The 15,285-nt window shown below is 40.4% G+C and overlaps 1 protein-coding gene across 1 annotated transcript in view; it reads left to right on the top strand.

Annotated features, from left to right (window-relative positions):
- The window catches only part of ASTN1 (astrotactin 1), a 280,910-nt gene that overhangs the window by 138,389 nt on the left and 127,236 nt on the right, over positions 1-15,285 (top strand). Inside the window, exon 8 of the mRNA XM_036755883.1 lies at positions 6,868-6,942. Within this exon, the coding sequence (XP_036611778.1) occupies positions 6,868-6,942 (75 nt within the window). The remainder of the gene's footprint in view (positions 1-6,867; positions 6,943-15,285) is intronic.

Below are 15,285 nucleotides of genomic sequence, written 5' to 3'. Positions count from 1 at the left end.
CTAAATGGGGAATGGGTTTTTGGGAGAAGGGAGAAATAATGAGTTGTTTTGGATAAATTGAGTTTGAGATACCTATGGAACATCCAATTTAAAATGCTAATAGACTGAATCATATGGTGAACTCAGGAGAAGAAGAAGAAATGGGCATAGAGTCCTGGGAGTCAACACTATTGTCTAGGTATATCTTCCTCATCTTATACTTGTGCAGCTTTTTTTAGCCCTTGTAAAAACTTAACATGTATTAGTATTAAATGTATTCTTTTTGGCCACTGTTCTAGTCTATGGAGACTATTCTCATCCCACATATTAGAGATGCCAGACAGTTTTACCTCATCCTCACATTCACAAAACATGTTTTTATACTTCACAAAAGCCATTGGTAAAAAAAAAATATATTTCTTAGCACTGAGAAGGCTTAGGCACTTGACTAGATACCTCCATCCAAATTGACATTCACTGGTTAATGTCTATTTTTGGCTGCCACTTATTCAACCAATCCATATTTGCTTAGCTGTTCTATTACCTAGAGTAAATTCATTTTGTCCATAAGGACAGCTTGAGACCAGCAAATTAAGGTTCAGAAATGATATGTGACTTTCCCTTGGGAGCCTGTAAATGGCAATCTTCACATTATTTCTCCCAAGAAATATTTTTGGTCTTTAGATTGTTTCCCTTCCACTACTCCCCATGTCCAACTCAACTTAACCTGTCATATAACCAGTTGGGGCTTGTGCACAGATACATGTCTACTATTTTTCCTTATTTTAATACTCTCTAGAGAGTTCTACCTCCTTATTTCTACTTTCTAGGAAGTTTTCTGCCGCTGTCACCCACAGGCCACTATCTGATGTATTCACCCAAATACCATTCTAATAAAGGGATATTTACTGCGAACATATAGTTCAGATTAAAGTATTACAGAAGTGCCCGGAACCAGGGACTCACTCTCTCCTCTTCATGCTCAACTTTAGAATTGTCCCAGGGCTAAAGCGATTGCCACAAGAAGTTCTCACCAAGTTCATTGTTGGGTGTGGTACAGCCAATGAGTGATTCACTCCCTTGGTATCACAGTACAGTGTTTTGGCTTTTGGGTCAATTCAGCGCTGGGTTGGCTCAAGCAAGTTGCTCCTCGGGCTGCCTCTGCTCACTGACTTGACTTCTTATGGCTCTGATTGTTAAAGAGACCATGGATAGTGCTTTCAACCTTTTGGAGATCACAAAGATGTAGCCTGTTTCTTTCTACCTCTGATTGCTTATTTACCTAAGATAGGGAAAAAAAATAAAGACAGAGATGAAAAAGAAGGAAAAGGAAGAAGAGGAGGAAAAGGGGAAGGAGGAGGAAGAGGAAGAAGAGGAGGAGGAGGAGGAGGAGAAGTAACCAATGGAAAATAGTCTTAGGACACATTTTCTGAAGTGGGGAAAGTACCTCCCGGCTCCCCCACCCACACACACACACACGTATTTTAAAAAGCTGGCCTACCAAACTTCACCTCAGTGTGGATGAGCAACAAGCAGAGAATATTGTACTTGTTCTTGGAACTGTGTAGCTGTGTTCGTTAGGTCCAGCACCCCCCCCCATTATGTTCCCATATTTATAATTGTTTACTATTTTTTAAACCAATACCAAAGAGTCTTGCTGAATATTTGGTTTATGCTATGATTTGAGGTCTGGAAATGTTCTAACCCTTCATTGCTGGGGGGAAGGCAGGGCTCCTTATTGTTTTCCTTGAGATTCTAAGGTTTTTGTTCCTTTCAATGAATGCCAATATTACTTAGCTTAACTGTATAAAGTATCTCCTTTGCAGATTATTAGCATAATAACTAATCTCTAAATTAATTTGGACACATTGGACACATTTCCTCAGATGAGGAAATACCCACTATCAACACAGGTTGTCACTTTCTCTGCAATTAATAGTCTTATAGAGTTGATTAGAGCATTGGTATCAAACACAGATAGAAATAGATTCCTATTGGCCATATATTGACTTAGAAAGCCACAGATTAATATTATCTATATTGTATTGTATTTTATTTTATTAAAACATTTCCAATTACATTTTAATATGATTTGGTCTGCTTCACTGGGGAGTTTTGTACAGCTTGGGAATGTCAACTCCCAACGTTTAACATTTCTGGCTTAGAACAGAGGTCATGAGACTTGCCCAGGGTCATATTGTCAGTATGTGTCAGAGTTGAGACTTGAACTCAGGTCTTCCTGGTTCCAAGTATAGGTCTCTACCCTCTATACCACACTGACTCTTGTGCTTACGTATTATCTTAATTTTTGTCATTTTGGGATGGCCTGGCCATAAGTTCAGAATATGCCTTCATTTATTTGACTTATTGTTTCTTTAGGGGGTACTTTGTAAGCATATATTATATAACTACATCTTTCCATCTATCTATATATCTATCCATAGATATACTGATATGTATATCTCTGTATGCATACATACACATATAAATGTGCATACACACATCATGACTGTGTTGTGGAACAATGAATCCCAGAGTTTTTATGGTTTTTTATCCTTATTTTAAATGGGACTTTCTTCCCAATCCATCCTGGTTTTTAGGATTATTTTATAGAAATGCTTTTGATTTTGTGGCTCTATTTTGTATTTTGCTTCTTTACTGAAGCTATTAATTGCCTCCATTTCTTTGTTGATTCTCTAGAATTTTCTAAGTAAACCATCATGTCTTAAGCAAATGGGGTAATTTTATCTTTTTGCCTATCTTAAGGCCTTTAATTTATTTCTCTTCTCTGATCACTGTTGTTAGCGTTTCTAGATTTATGTGAAATAATAGTAGGGAAAGGGGTCAGCCTTGATTTACAGAAGCATTTATTTTAAAGCCTCTATTGCTTCCAATTTGCATATAATGTGAACTTTTTGTTTCAGATAGATACTTTATATGTTATTTACAAGAAGATCTTTCTATTCCCATGTGTTTTAAGGGAGTATAAATGAGTACTATACTTTATCAGGGGCATTTTCCTCCATCCACTTGATATAATCATAAGGCTCTCTGTTTCCATTTAAGCAGTTGTAGTAGTATAACCCTGCTTCTTCCATAAAACATTCCATGATCAGTGGAAAGGGAGGTCATGAATTGCTCTCTTGCCCTGCCCCTTTCTTTCCTATGTAAACATGAGACTCTCAGGTCTCTCATTTATCTGTCACCCTACAATTTGCTTTTATGCCTTCCCTTGTAACTGTTAATAGGGTATTTATTTATTTTTGGTTCATTTAATTAGCAAATCTGTGAGTTGTTGAGGGTTTATTCTTCCTAGCCTCTTAGATCTTTCTTTAATTCTTTTATGTCTGGGTCTCAGTTGTCTTTCTTAGATTGTGAGCTCCCCAAAGGCAAAGACCATATCTATCTTGATCTACACAGGAACTTTAATGAGGCGGCATGCAGATCAGTGCTTAATAAGCAAGTCTTAATTGACTGATTTACCATTGCCTTTCATAGATGTTTATTTTGTCATCATCATTAACAATTACACTTTGGGCAGTGTGATTTACTCCTATAGAGGATGCATCTAGGAAGAGGCTGATCAAAGTTAACTCATTGTTAACAAGTTTAACAGGATTAGAGGATATGAAGCCTCAGCTGGGCATTGAAGATATCTCCCCCTACAAGGTCTAAATATCCCCATGGGCACCACATTTAAGACATTATTCTGTCATTGATCATGTCATGTAAACTACACTTGCCTTGGGTAATCTTTAGTCCATTGACAGTACATTAGGGATGATGTATTTACTGCTACTTTGGGAGTCTCTGAGCTTTACCTGTGAACTAAGCCTCTACCCAGGATAATTAGTGGGAGAGAAACAGAGCAGAGGAGCCAAAAAAAGAGATGGGCTATGTTGTAGATGCTTAGACATTGCTCCAGTGGAAAGGAAACCTGGCCCTATGTGAGGTCCCTCCAAGGAGCCAGGTGACCCATATGAAGAAGGAGACACATGGCCTCAGAACATGCAACAGCAGGGGACAGTGACAGTGGAGAGGAATTCCTGGACAAGAGAAATTGAGGAATAGCAAGGGTCAAAGCCATCATGTGGAGTAGCAAACCTGGACCTTGCTCCTTACTAATATTGGGAGTTGTATATTCTATGGTAATTAGTTCAGTCTAGTAGTTATTTTTGGAAGGAGGTCTAAGAGGGAGGATGACTCTATCTGAAACCCAAGTTTTTTTTTTTTCTCCTTGGTAAGTAAGCAGCCATGCTAAAATTGTATAGGTCCCTAGAAGAGAGTGGATTTCATCAAAAGGAAGGGTTGTTTGACCATTTAGTAACACTAAGGGGGCCCTCAACTAGTATTACAAGTTTGAAAATGATTGGATAAGTCCCTGGGAAGAGAGACCAGAGGGAAAGGAGATTGACTGAATATTGACCCAGAATGCTGTCCTCTTGTAGTGACTGCTCAAACTTCAGATAGCCTCTGGAGACCCACCAGAGAGAAGAGGAGAATTGACTTCATTGTTTTTATGGGCTTGAGAATGAAGTTTTTGTGTTTGTGCTAATGGATTTTTTTTTTTTAGCAAAGGCCTGGCATATAGTAGGTCCTATATGAACGATGAACTCCTTCCCCTTCCTTTCTTTCAGGTCCTATGCATTGTTAGCCCGAGCACTTGTATGGGACCCAAAGCCTCCTAAACTTTAGCCAAACTCTACTTTTCCCAGGGGAAACATCACTTTGGGGTCATGAACAGAAGAGATTGTGTATGTGTATCTCTGTGTGTAAAAAGCCCCCCAACATTGACCATGAGCCTTGTAAATCCAGACTTTCAATTCTAAGCCTTAGATTGCTTACCAACTCTGAGATGTAGTCCCCAAAATGAAATACCATAGCAGACAACACAGGAATTAGTTTTAATGACATCTGGCCTAGGAATTAATTTGAACACATGTAATTTTGGCAACCAGAAAGCCCAAACCCAGTGTGCTATTCTTGAAAGTGTTAACCATAAACAAAATGGGATCTTGCCTACCTGAACTGCTCCATTTGACCGTTGTTTTCTAGGATTCAGATGATCACACTGGCATTGTTTCCTTCTCATTTCTAGACCTGACTATGAATCATACCAGACATTTATTGAGTACCTGCAATGCATTAGGCTCTGCTCAGCCGAGAGGATTGGATGTGAACCCTGCTTGGCGGGTTCACCATCTAAATGGGACAGAACTAACACAAAGAAAGGATGAAAAAACACATTAGGAGAAGGGAATTTTTCCCATGGTATAGGGGTTGTTTGTAGCATTAGTATTGTTTATGAGCCAATTCTGGTTGCTCTCAGGGCTTCTAAATTGAATTCTAGGGGCATAGCAAATAGACATGTAAGAGGTAAACGTGTTGTTCATTCACAAAAGCCACAGCTAACAGTTCAAAGGGTGCCCTCTCCAGGTAGTTACTTGAATAGCTCATTGGGCTGCATGCTAAGGTTGGGTTGAACCCTATGTAGTTTACTTATCCTTCTCAGATTATAGCAGTTGCCCTTGCCGTACACACACACACACACACACACACACACACACACACACACAGACACACACACACACACACACACAGAGAGGGAGAGAGAGAGAGAGAGAGAGAGAGAGAATAAACCCTCCTCAACATCAGTTGGGATATAAGGAGAAGAGAACAGACACACACTTTGGGTTAATGAGAAATTATAGAGGTTGTTTTAGACAAAATATAAATTTATTACATTTAATTATAAGAACATGAATTAAGCTAATAAAATATTACCACATAGAGGGTCTGTTCAGGAAATAATCAATAAAAGTTGAGTGTGATTACATCCATGTTTCAATGGATTTATTATATCATCAGTGTGGGTATTCCCTCCAAGAGTTTGACACCTGAGGTGTAGATTATAGCTCATCTATGTCTTCTCATTCTCTTCTACTCAATCAACTGTCAATTAACAAGCATTAGTTAAGCACTTACTATGTGCCATGCATTGCGCTAAGTACTGGAGATACAAAGAACAGCAAAAGATAGTTCCTGGTCTCAACTAATTGGTCTAAATCAACAAAGATTTAATAAGCGCTTACCATGTGTCAAGCTCTGTGCTAAGTGCTGGGAATATAACTACACACAGAAAGTCCCTGACCTCAAGGAGCTTACTTTCTAATGGGAGAAGGTAGCACATAAAAGGAAATTGGGAAAGTGATGGAGGTGAGTGGAATGAAGATGTCTGTAAGGGAGGGCTAACATAAGAGTCAGGAGTGCAGGCTAGAGAAGAATAAAGATGTAGGTTCACAGTCTAATGGGAAAAGCAACATGAACACAACTCTTGCCCATAACCTCTTGTAAGTCCTTCATAAGGCATTTACTCTTCACACTGGGGGCCTTTATATTCCTATAATTTTCTTGGAATTCTATGGGTACCAATGGAGTGAGTGAGCTGTCAGTTAACTTTCATACTCTCCACATTAGCCAATGGGCCAATTAACACCACTAATTATTTTCCTGAAAATGGTAGCTATAAAAGTGATTGAAAACTTTTGGTTGTGAGTAGACAAAGATTCGTCTGCCATCCTGTTTCTACTGTGCCTTTGCTTAACAACTTCCCTCCCACCCTGCCACCAATCAATAATTTTAATATTTTCAATGTCGGCATCAGCCCAGCTCACATCCAAATTATGATTACTGAATTTATTGGGTCTAAATTCACAAGGCTTTGCTAGGTGTGTGCTTCGGGTTTTCATGGGTAGGGTTGTTAGAGGCCAGACTTCAGTTGTGGACTGAATGATTTACACATAGATTGAGTTTATACTCTGTTAAAGGATGTGGGTTCTCAAAGTGTGTGAAAGCAAACAGTTTTTTGTTTTTTTTTTTTCCTTCTAGTCCTTGGCCTTACACGATATTTCAGAGAGGATTTGACTTGGTTTTGGGAGAGCAGCCTTCAGATAAGATATTCAGGTAAGTGAATGATGGGGAGCTGGTTTTTTGCTGTTTTTCTCCTCACCTCCCACAGTTCCTCTCTTCCCAATTTAATTTGCTCCTTAGTTACAAAGGAAGCGATGGAAAATACTTCTTTATAGAAAAAGTACCTCTGTGCTGATTAAAAAGTAGACAGGAAAATGGTGGAAAGAGGGCCAGATTTGAAATCAGAGAAGCTGATTTAAATTTCAAATCCCTGCTCTTCTGTTTTCTTGCCTATGTTACCTTGGTGGTCAATCCCCCTCGCTATTCCTAAAGTTTCTTACTTGTCAAATGAGAACTTGAAATAAAACAGAAGTAAATATCATGCATGTATAATGACTAAACTTGGCCCCAAAGAAGAATTGGGGAAATGATCTCTCCAGCTCCATTGTTGAGGTGGGGGACCAGGGGTGTGGAATGTTATATACCCTGTATTTGTTGATTTTTTAACTCCTTTTTTTACCCTCTTTCTTTTTTTAATTTTTGTTACAAGTTATGATGGCTTATGGGATAGGAGAATGAGGAAAGATATGTTCAGAAATGACTGTAATTTAATGAGAAATGTCATCTATACATTTTTTAAATGAGATTGGAGTAGATAATCTCCAAGCTCAATCAAGTTTTAAATCCTATGATCCCCAATACTGAAATCTTTTGATTTCTTTATAATCAATATGTAACATTCAGTAGAAAAAATTGACAAAGTTCTGCCTCAGTCCCTAGCTTCTCATGATCCTCATTCTCAATTTTTTGCTCTTATTACACTGACCCCCATCCTTTCTGTCAGCTTAACATTTTAACTACTGTGAACTCCTGCTAGGCTTTCAAAACCAGAACAAATAAATAAAGGACAACAAAAACAAACAAAAACAACAACCCAAAAACCTAGACTGTCTCCAGCACTGATATTAGCATTGAGATGATAAATGTTCCCAGCAGAAGGAAATTCTGTCCAGGAACAATCCTTGAGAAACAACTTCTGGCCTCTGCTTTGACTTTCGCTATCACTCAATGTAGGAAGACACTTCTGATAGGAAAAGCAGAGGATTTCTCTCCTTTCTCCTTCCCTGCAAGACTTATCACCTAAAAGCAGTTATATGAACAGTAGCATGGAGCACAGGTACATTCTCCAGATGTACATGGACACAGATTGCTCCAGTGAGGAATGATGTCCAACAGAGGGACCTCTGGCAGCAGAGAAGGGAGCCAGTTAGCTGTGGCAATTGAGAATCATATTGTGAAAGAAAGCAGACCCTGGGAGCCGAGCTTAGCACCTCACACTCAGGGTATGAGGATTCCATATGGAATAAAAAGGTTATGGAGGCCTGTTGGCACCAAAGGTGTGAGTTGCCTCAGCCACATATTTTACCTGCAAGTGTGTTGCCCTATCATTATGTTCTAAGTTTGTGCCTACTTTTCCTATACATGCTGTATTTTCAGAATACTGTATTCCAGGTTTATGGGAGGAATATTTTGTAGTTACCTGATCTCAAACTTCGATCATGCAGTTATCTCAGGACCTTGGAGAGCAGAGGTGCAAGGCAGCTTGATCTTCTCTTCTCCCACAAGTGACCATCTCCCATCTCCTCCTTCTCAGTCATTCAGCCACTGTTTGCTGAGAAAAGACCCCTCTCTCATACCATCTCTCTTTCTACTTGCATCCTTGTTCAGTTTAGGTCTGTATCTCTTCAGTTTTTTTAATCTTCTTCTGTACTCTGATTCTATTTTATTCACTTTAATCATTCTATTTTAAACAAACATCCCTTAACCCTAGATCATGGCATCTTATACTCTTCCCATCTTCTGTCATTGCTAGTATTGCTAGACTCACTATAAAAGATGTATTCCTTAGAGCAGGTTGCTTCTTCTGTCATGCTACACTATGTAATGGATGAAGAGAAAAAGACCCCACCTACTTGTTGCTCCCCACTGCCATTTCTAGATGTTCTCTACATAGCAAACACTCTGTAGCTTCTCTGCTTTTGACATTCATTTCACCACCCATATCTTCCCGTCCAGAGTCTTGTGGCTATCACCTACGTACCTCTGGACCACTCTCCCTTTTTATAAATGAGTGCAGTGTGTGTGCACAATGTGTGTGGATATATGCATATACAGGTTGTTCCAGAAGTCTAATCACAGTTTTAAGACTTTTTTGACACCTTCTAGGTATATATATATATATATATATATATATATATATATATATATATATATGTATATATATACACACACACACACATATGTACAAGCAAATATGTATATGTATATATATACATATATACACACACACATATATATATATATGCAGAGAGCGAGAAATATAGATGATAGATGTGTTTGTATATGTATGTGTATATATGTATGTATTCATTCTTAATTTTTTGCCCAGACTCCTATCTCATATGGCTAACTGGCTTCTGAACATCTCCATTTCAATGTTCCATGAGTATCTCAAACTCAGAGAACATGCTATCTTCTCCTAAATGATGCAGTAGATAGTGTACTGGGCCTGGAATCAGGCTTACCTCAGTTCAGATTAGACACTTACTAATTGTGTGACCCTGGGCAAGTCACTTAACCCTGTTTGCCTCATTTCCTTGTCTGCAAAATGGACTGGAGAAGGAAATGGCAAACTGCTCCAGTATCCTTTCCAAGAAAACCCCCAAAATGGCATCACGGAGAGTCAGACATGGCTGACAAAATGACTCTACAACAACAGCACATCTTCCTCCCTAAACAAACTCTCTCCTCCTCTAAACGTCCACATTTCTGTCAAGAGCTCTGAAATTCTCTTTGTAACTCAGGTTTAAAACCTTGGACTGACCCCTGACCCTTCCTTGTTATTCACCTCCCATGACTAAGCATTTGCTAATTCTGGCCCCCTTATTTCCATTGATAACAAACTACTTCGGACAGTCATTATCTGAACTCTTGTTTGGAAGCTCCTTACTGGTCTCTCTATTTCCATTCTCTCCTCTTCCCCTGCAATCCATCATCCACATACAAATGAGCTGCCAAAATAATCTTCCTGAGACCCAGACCTCACCGTGTTCCTCCTTTGTTCAAAAACCTTCAGGGTCTCCCTGTCACTTCTAGGATAAAATATAAGCTTTTTCTTCTGACATCTCAAGCCCTCTAAATCTACCTTTACAGCATTATTTTGCTTTACCTTTCCTCACACACTCTGCACTCTAGCCAAATTGGATTACTAACCATTACATAACTCTACTTGCTGTATATATTCTTGCACTCCATGCCTGGCATTTGTTTCCTTCTTATTTCTACCACTTAGGAAAAGCATCCTTCTTGGAAGCTCCACAAAGATATCTCCTCCTGTGGGAGGGGGAAAAGAATAAGCATTTGTGTGGTACCTACTGTGTGCTAGGTATTGTGCTAAGCACATTTACAAATATCTCATTTGATCCTCAAAACAACCTTGGGGGAGTAGGTACTGTTAGCTCCATTTTACAGTTGAAGAAACTGAGGCAAATAGAGGGTCATGAAGCTAGTAAGTTTCTGAGGTCAGACTTGAACTCAGGTCTTCCCTACTCCAGGCCTACCACTTTATCCACTGAGCCAGCGGTTGCTTGAGGGATTTTTCTGATCCCTCATACTTGTTAATGCTTAAAATTTGCCTCAAGTTACCCTGTAATTATGTCCCTATCCTATGCGACCCCACCCCAAGTGGAATATGAACTACTTGAAGGGAAATGGCATTTCATGAGACTTCTAGCACTTGCCAAATATGTACAAATGTCTCTTTGTTGAACTCAAATTCGCTATAATTTGATGACTTTCCACTCCGTCCAACTTATTCTTCTCCAACTCTTTTCTGCCCTGTCTTTTTGCCTCTCTACCTTGTCTTGCTTTTTCCTGCTTCTTTTGTTTTCCCTTCTGTGTGAGAGAGGAAAAGGTACAGAAGTTCTGACCTGATGAATAATTAAACAACCCTGGGGCATCAACATGTTTGCAGTCGTGGAAGGGAACAATGATTGGCCTTAGACTCCCATAGGACTGGAGTTCACTTAAGTTTACTCAGAAAAGTCAGTGCTTGGAGACTCTTCTTTAATAAACTAGTCTACTTCCACCCCACTCCCCACCCTCTACCAAGACCCATCAACTCGAGGCATTTTTTCCTGCCTCTTCTGTGATTTTGAATCTCTGTGGGCACTCAGCCCACAGCCCTTCCTGTTGCTTGAGGTAGCACCTGCCTTTGTCACAGAAGTTCACTCATAAACCTTGCCCATGGCTGCAGTACTAATTCAGAGTGTCACCTCTTTACTGTGCCTTGCTTGAATTTCCTCTTTTCCTTCTTTGGTGACAGTTCAGGGCAGACTGCCCTTTCTTAATAGGATTGGCCCAGAGCTGGTTTGAAGGATTTGTGTAGCATGAAGAGACGTACTTTGCAATGTTGTTGTCCTTGGACCCTGACTGAGGTACCAATGTCTAGAAGCTGTTGTAATCATTTTGGTTGTTTGGTTTCAAACCCTTTCCTATTAATTATCCTCTCCTGGGTCTGAACTGGGAAGAGGCTGAGAAGATTAGCTGTGATTTTAGAGAAGTCCTAGCCTAGAAGTTCTGTCCTGGCTTTGATCGTTTCCAATCCCATGGATTGTAAAAACTGGAACAGTCTCATCCCTTATCCAAAGGGTTTGACCAGCAAACAACCACCCACCCCTAAACCCCTCCTGCCTCCCAACCACCCCCCATACACATATAATGGGTCAGGATCCTGGACTGAATTTCTGCCAAAAAAAACCCCAAAATCAAAACGCTCCTTATAGAAGCTCTTAGAGAGTGCCCAGACTATCCCAGCCTCACCAGCTTACTTTCAAGATGAGTTTTTAACATGATGTTTATGGAGTCAGTGAATAAATTTTAGGGCGGTTTGGGATGGAGAAAAATATATCTTTATTTTCACTAATCCTTGATTTCCTTTGTAATCCTACATGATGCATTTAAAATATTCTGAGAAGAGGACCATGTTGTTATTGGAGTCATTTCAGTCCTCTCTGACTCTTTGTGACCCCATTTGGGGTTTTATTGGCGAAGATACTGGAGTCGTTTGCCATTTCCTTCTCCAGCTTATTTTACAGGAAACTGAGGCAAATAGGGTTAAGTGACTTGCCCAGAATCCCACAGCTAAGTAGGTGTCTGCAGTCAGATTTGAACTCATAAAGATGAGTTTTCTTGCCTCCAAGACTAACACTCTATCCACTGTGCCACCTAGCTTAGCCGTCACCAGTTGTAAAAGTAGTTCATGACACAAAAGGTTAAGAAGCCCTACTTTAGAAGCACCCAGGTTCTATATCTATGCCCCTAGCAATCATCACGAGATCAAATCAAATCAAACCAATAAGTATTTATTTAGCACCAATTACTTGCCAGGCTCTGTAGTAAATGGTGGGAATTTAAAGCAAATCAAAAATAGCCCATGTTCTCAAGGAACTTAAGTCCAATGGAGGAGACAACATGCAAACAATTAGGTATAAGCTATGTTATATCATGTGTGAGTGTATGTGTGTGTATAGAGGGTGGGAGAGGGAGGAAGGGAGACCCTGAGAGAGAGAGAGAGACAGAGAGAGAGAGAGAGAGAGAGAGAGAGAGAAGGAGAAAGAGAGATAGAGATAGAGACAGAGATAGAGAAAGAGAGAGGGAGAAAGAGAGGAGGAGGGGGGTAGGGAGAGAAGGAGAGAGACAGGGTAGAGAGACACCAAGAGATGTGGGGGGGAAGAGATGGGGTGAGAGAGGGGGTAGAGAGAGAGGGAGAGAAAGGGAGAGAGAGTGAGAGAGACAGAGAGAGAGACACATACACACGCACACACAGATTGAGAGAGAGAGAGAGAGAGAGAGAATAAATTTGAGATAATCTCAGAGGAAAGGCACTAGCATTAAGGAGGATCAAGAAAGGCTTCTAGGCTTCTTGTGGGCTTTTACCTGGAACTTGAAAGAAGCCAGGGAAGCCAGGGAGCAGACATGAGAAAGGAGAATCTTGCTGCCATAGGAGATAGCCAATGAAAATCCAGAGTGTGGAGATGGAATGTCTTGTATAAAAGCAGAAAGGGAAGCCAGGCTCCCTGGAGCTTGAGAACATGAAGAGGGGTAAAGAATAAAAAATCTGGAAATCTAGGAAGGGACTAGGTTATGAAGAGCTCTAAAAGCCAAACAGAGGGTTTTCTATTTGACCCAGGAGATAACTGGCAGCCAATAGAGTTGATTGAATGGGTTAGTGACATGGTCAGACTTGTGCTTTAGGAAGATCAGTTTGACACTAGAGTGGGCCAAGAAGACTAGAAGCATGAAAGCCAACCACAGGACAATTTCAACAGGCTAGGCATGAGATAATAAAGGCCTGCACTATGTGGTGGCAGTGCCCGAGGAGAGAAGGGAGTGTATATGAGAGGTGTTGCAAAGGTAGAATAGAAAGGACCTGGGAATGGATCAAACGTAGTGAAGTGAAAGAGAATGAATTGAGGATGGAGAGGGGAGGACTGCCAGGCCAGGAATTATTAATTTCCACAAGGTCTATTCCACATAAGGTCATGGTTGGAGGTAAGGGTGTGTGTGTGTGTGTGTGTGTGTGAGTGTGTGTGCAGACTTCTCTGGCAAGTGCTTGCTTTTGAACAAAGAGCTCAGTGCTTTGGAAAAGTATTGAAAAGCAATGTCCAGGGCTCTGGGAGAGGCTGTAATAACCCACAACAGTAATGATTGCTGGTAGGTAGAACAGAAGGTTTAGCTTGGGAAGGCACTTTAGGGTCTCCCACAACTTCTTTCTTGTGATATTTCTGAAGATAGTCTTGCCAACCTTGCAAGCAAAGAAACAGATGAGCTTTCAGAGAATTCAGATTTTCCCTAATTGTTTTCTCTATGCTTGGTATTTGGGGCCATTGTAAAGGTTGTGTAACCAAAGGGGAGATCCCAGAATTTCATAGTCATAGCTATAAGATCAGCTCAAGAGGACATTTGAGCAATACTGATAGCAAAGTGCTTTATATCTAGCACTCATTTGATACTCACACAGACCCTGTGAGGTAACTGTGATTATTTTCCCCATTTTTACAAAAGAAGAAACTGAGGCTGAGAGGGGTTAAGTGACTTACTTAGGGTCACTTAGCTAGCAAATGTTTGAGGCAGCATTCAAACTCAGGTCTTCCTGATTTCAAATTTCATGCTCTATTAGCTGTACCACCAAGCTGCAATCATCCCCTAGTCTTTAGATAGTATTTTACTTGAGCTTTCTTAGGCAGTGTTCATTGCCATAAAATAATTCAGAAACATGGAATCTCAGAGGTGGGAGGGGTAAGGAGACCACTAATTCAGCCATACTGGACTAGTTTTCCCTCTTCAATAAAGCACACAAGGGATCATCAAGGTTTTGATTCAAGTTCTCCGGTGCCTACAGTGCAGAGTAGGGACCATTACTTCCAACCTCTGTATTTAGCTCTAAGTGTTCAGAAGATTTTCCTTATTATCAAGTCAAGTCTGGATTTGCCTCCTTGGTTCCTCTACCCATTGGTCCTGGATCTGCCTTCTGGGGCCAAAAAAGACAAAAGCTAATCTCCCTTCCACTTGGCAGTCTCTTAAGTACTTGAAGACAGCTTTCATTCCTCCTTCATCCCCTTCCCAGTCTCCCTTCTGAAGGCTAAACATCTTCAGTTATTTCAATTTTCCTCTATCTCCCTTGGCATTAGACTCTGCTATCTCACGGCATAGAATTCAAAGAATTTTCCTATTAAAAATAATTTCCCTGTAACTTCTATTCCAAATCCCTCCAGCTGCTGTTTAAGTCACTGTTTCCTACCCTCAGTGGGAATGGGAAAGAAGGACTAGAAGAGAAGCAAGGATGTAAGAAAAGACTTCCAAAAACTGATCATGGGGAGGATAGAAGAGGAGGAAGGTGTGAAGTGGTTGGTAATTGCATTCAGCCAGATAACTTCTCATCTACAGCAACTGTTGTTTGCATTGGGCTTTTGTCAGGAACTTTTAATTGCCAAGCAAAGACAGTTGAACAAGCTAGCCTTATCTCAGGAGAAAGGCAGGAAGACTGAGATGAGTAACTAAAACCTTTCAGTGGAGCCCCCAGCAGGAAGCACCTAGTGATCTGAACATGTGTGGCTAGGAAGTAGGCAGTTTGCCATGAGAATTGCCCAGCGCAGCTGCTAAGAAAAACTGACAAATAAAACTTATGAAACCCAAGTTCTGTATGCTAATAGGCATACCAGGCAAAAATAATTTTGTAGTGACCTTTATAGGATCTAGAGTGCAGGTCTTTCAGCCTAGGCTAAACAGCTGCAATCTAGACACAAAGTGTCAGTGGGCTAATCTCCAGGATGAAGA

This window comes from Trichosurus vulpecula, chromosome 4 (genome assembly GCF_011100635.1).
Source record: "Trichosurus vulpecula isolate mTriVul1 chromosome 4, mTriVul1.pri, whole genome shotgun sequence".
Taxonomy (NCBI): Eukaryota; Metazoa; Chordata; class Mammalia; order Diprotodontia; family Phalangeridae; genus Trichosurus; species Trichosurus vulpecula.
Note: the sequence above shows the minus strand (reverse complement) of the source record. Positions and strands in the feature narration are given on the sequence as shown.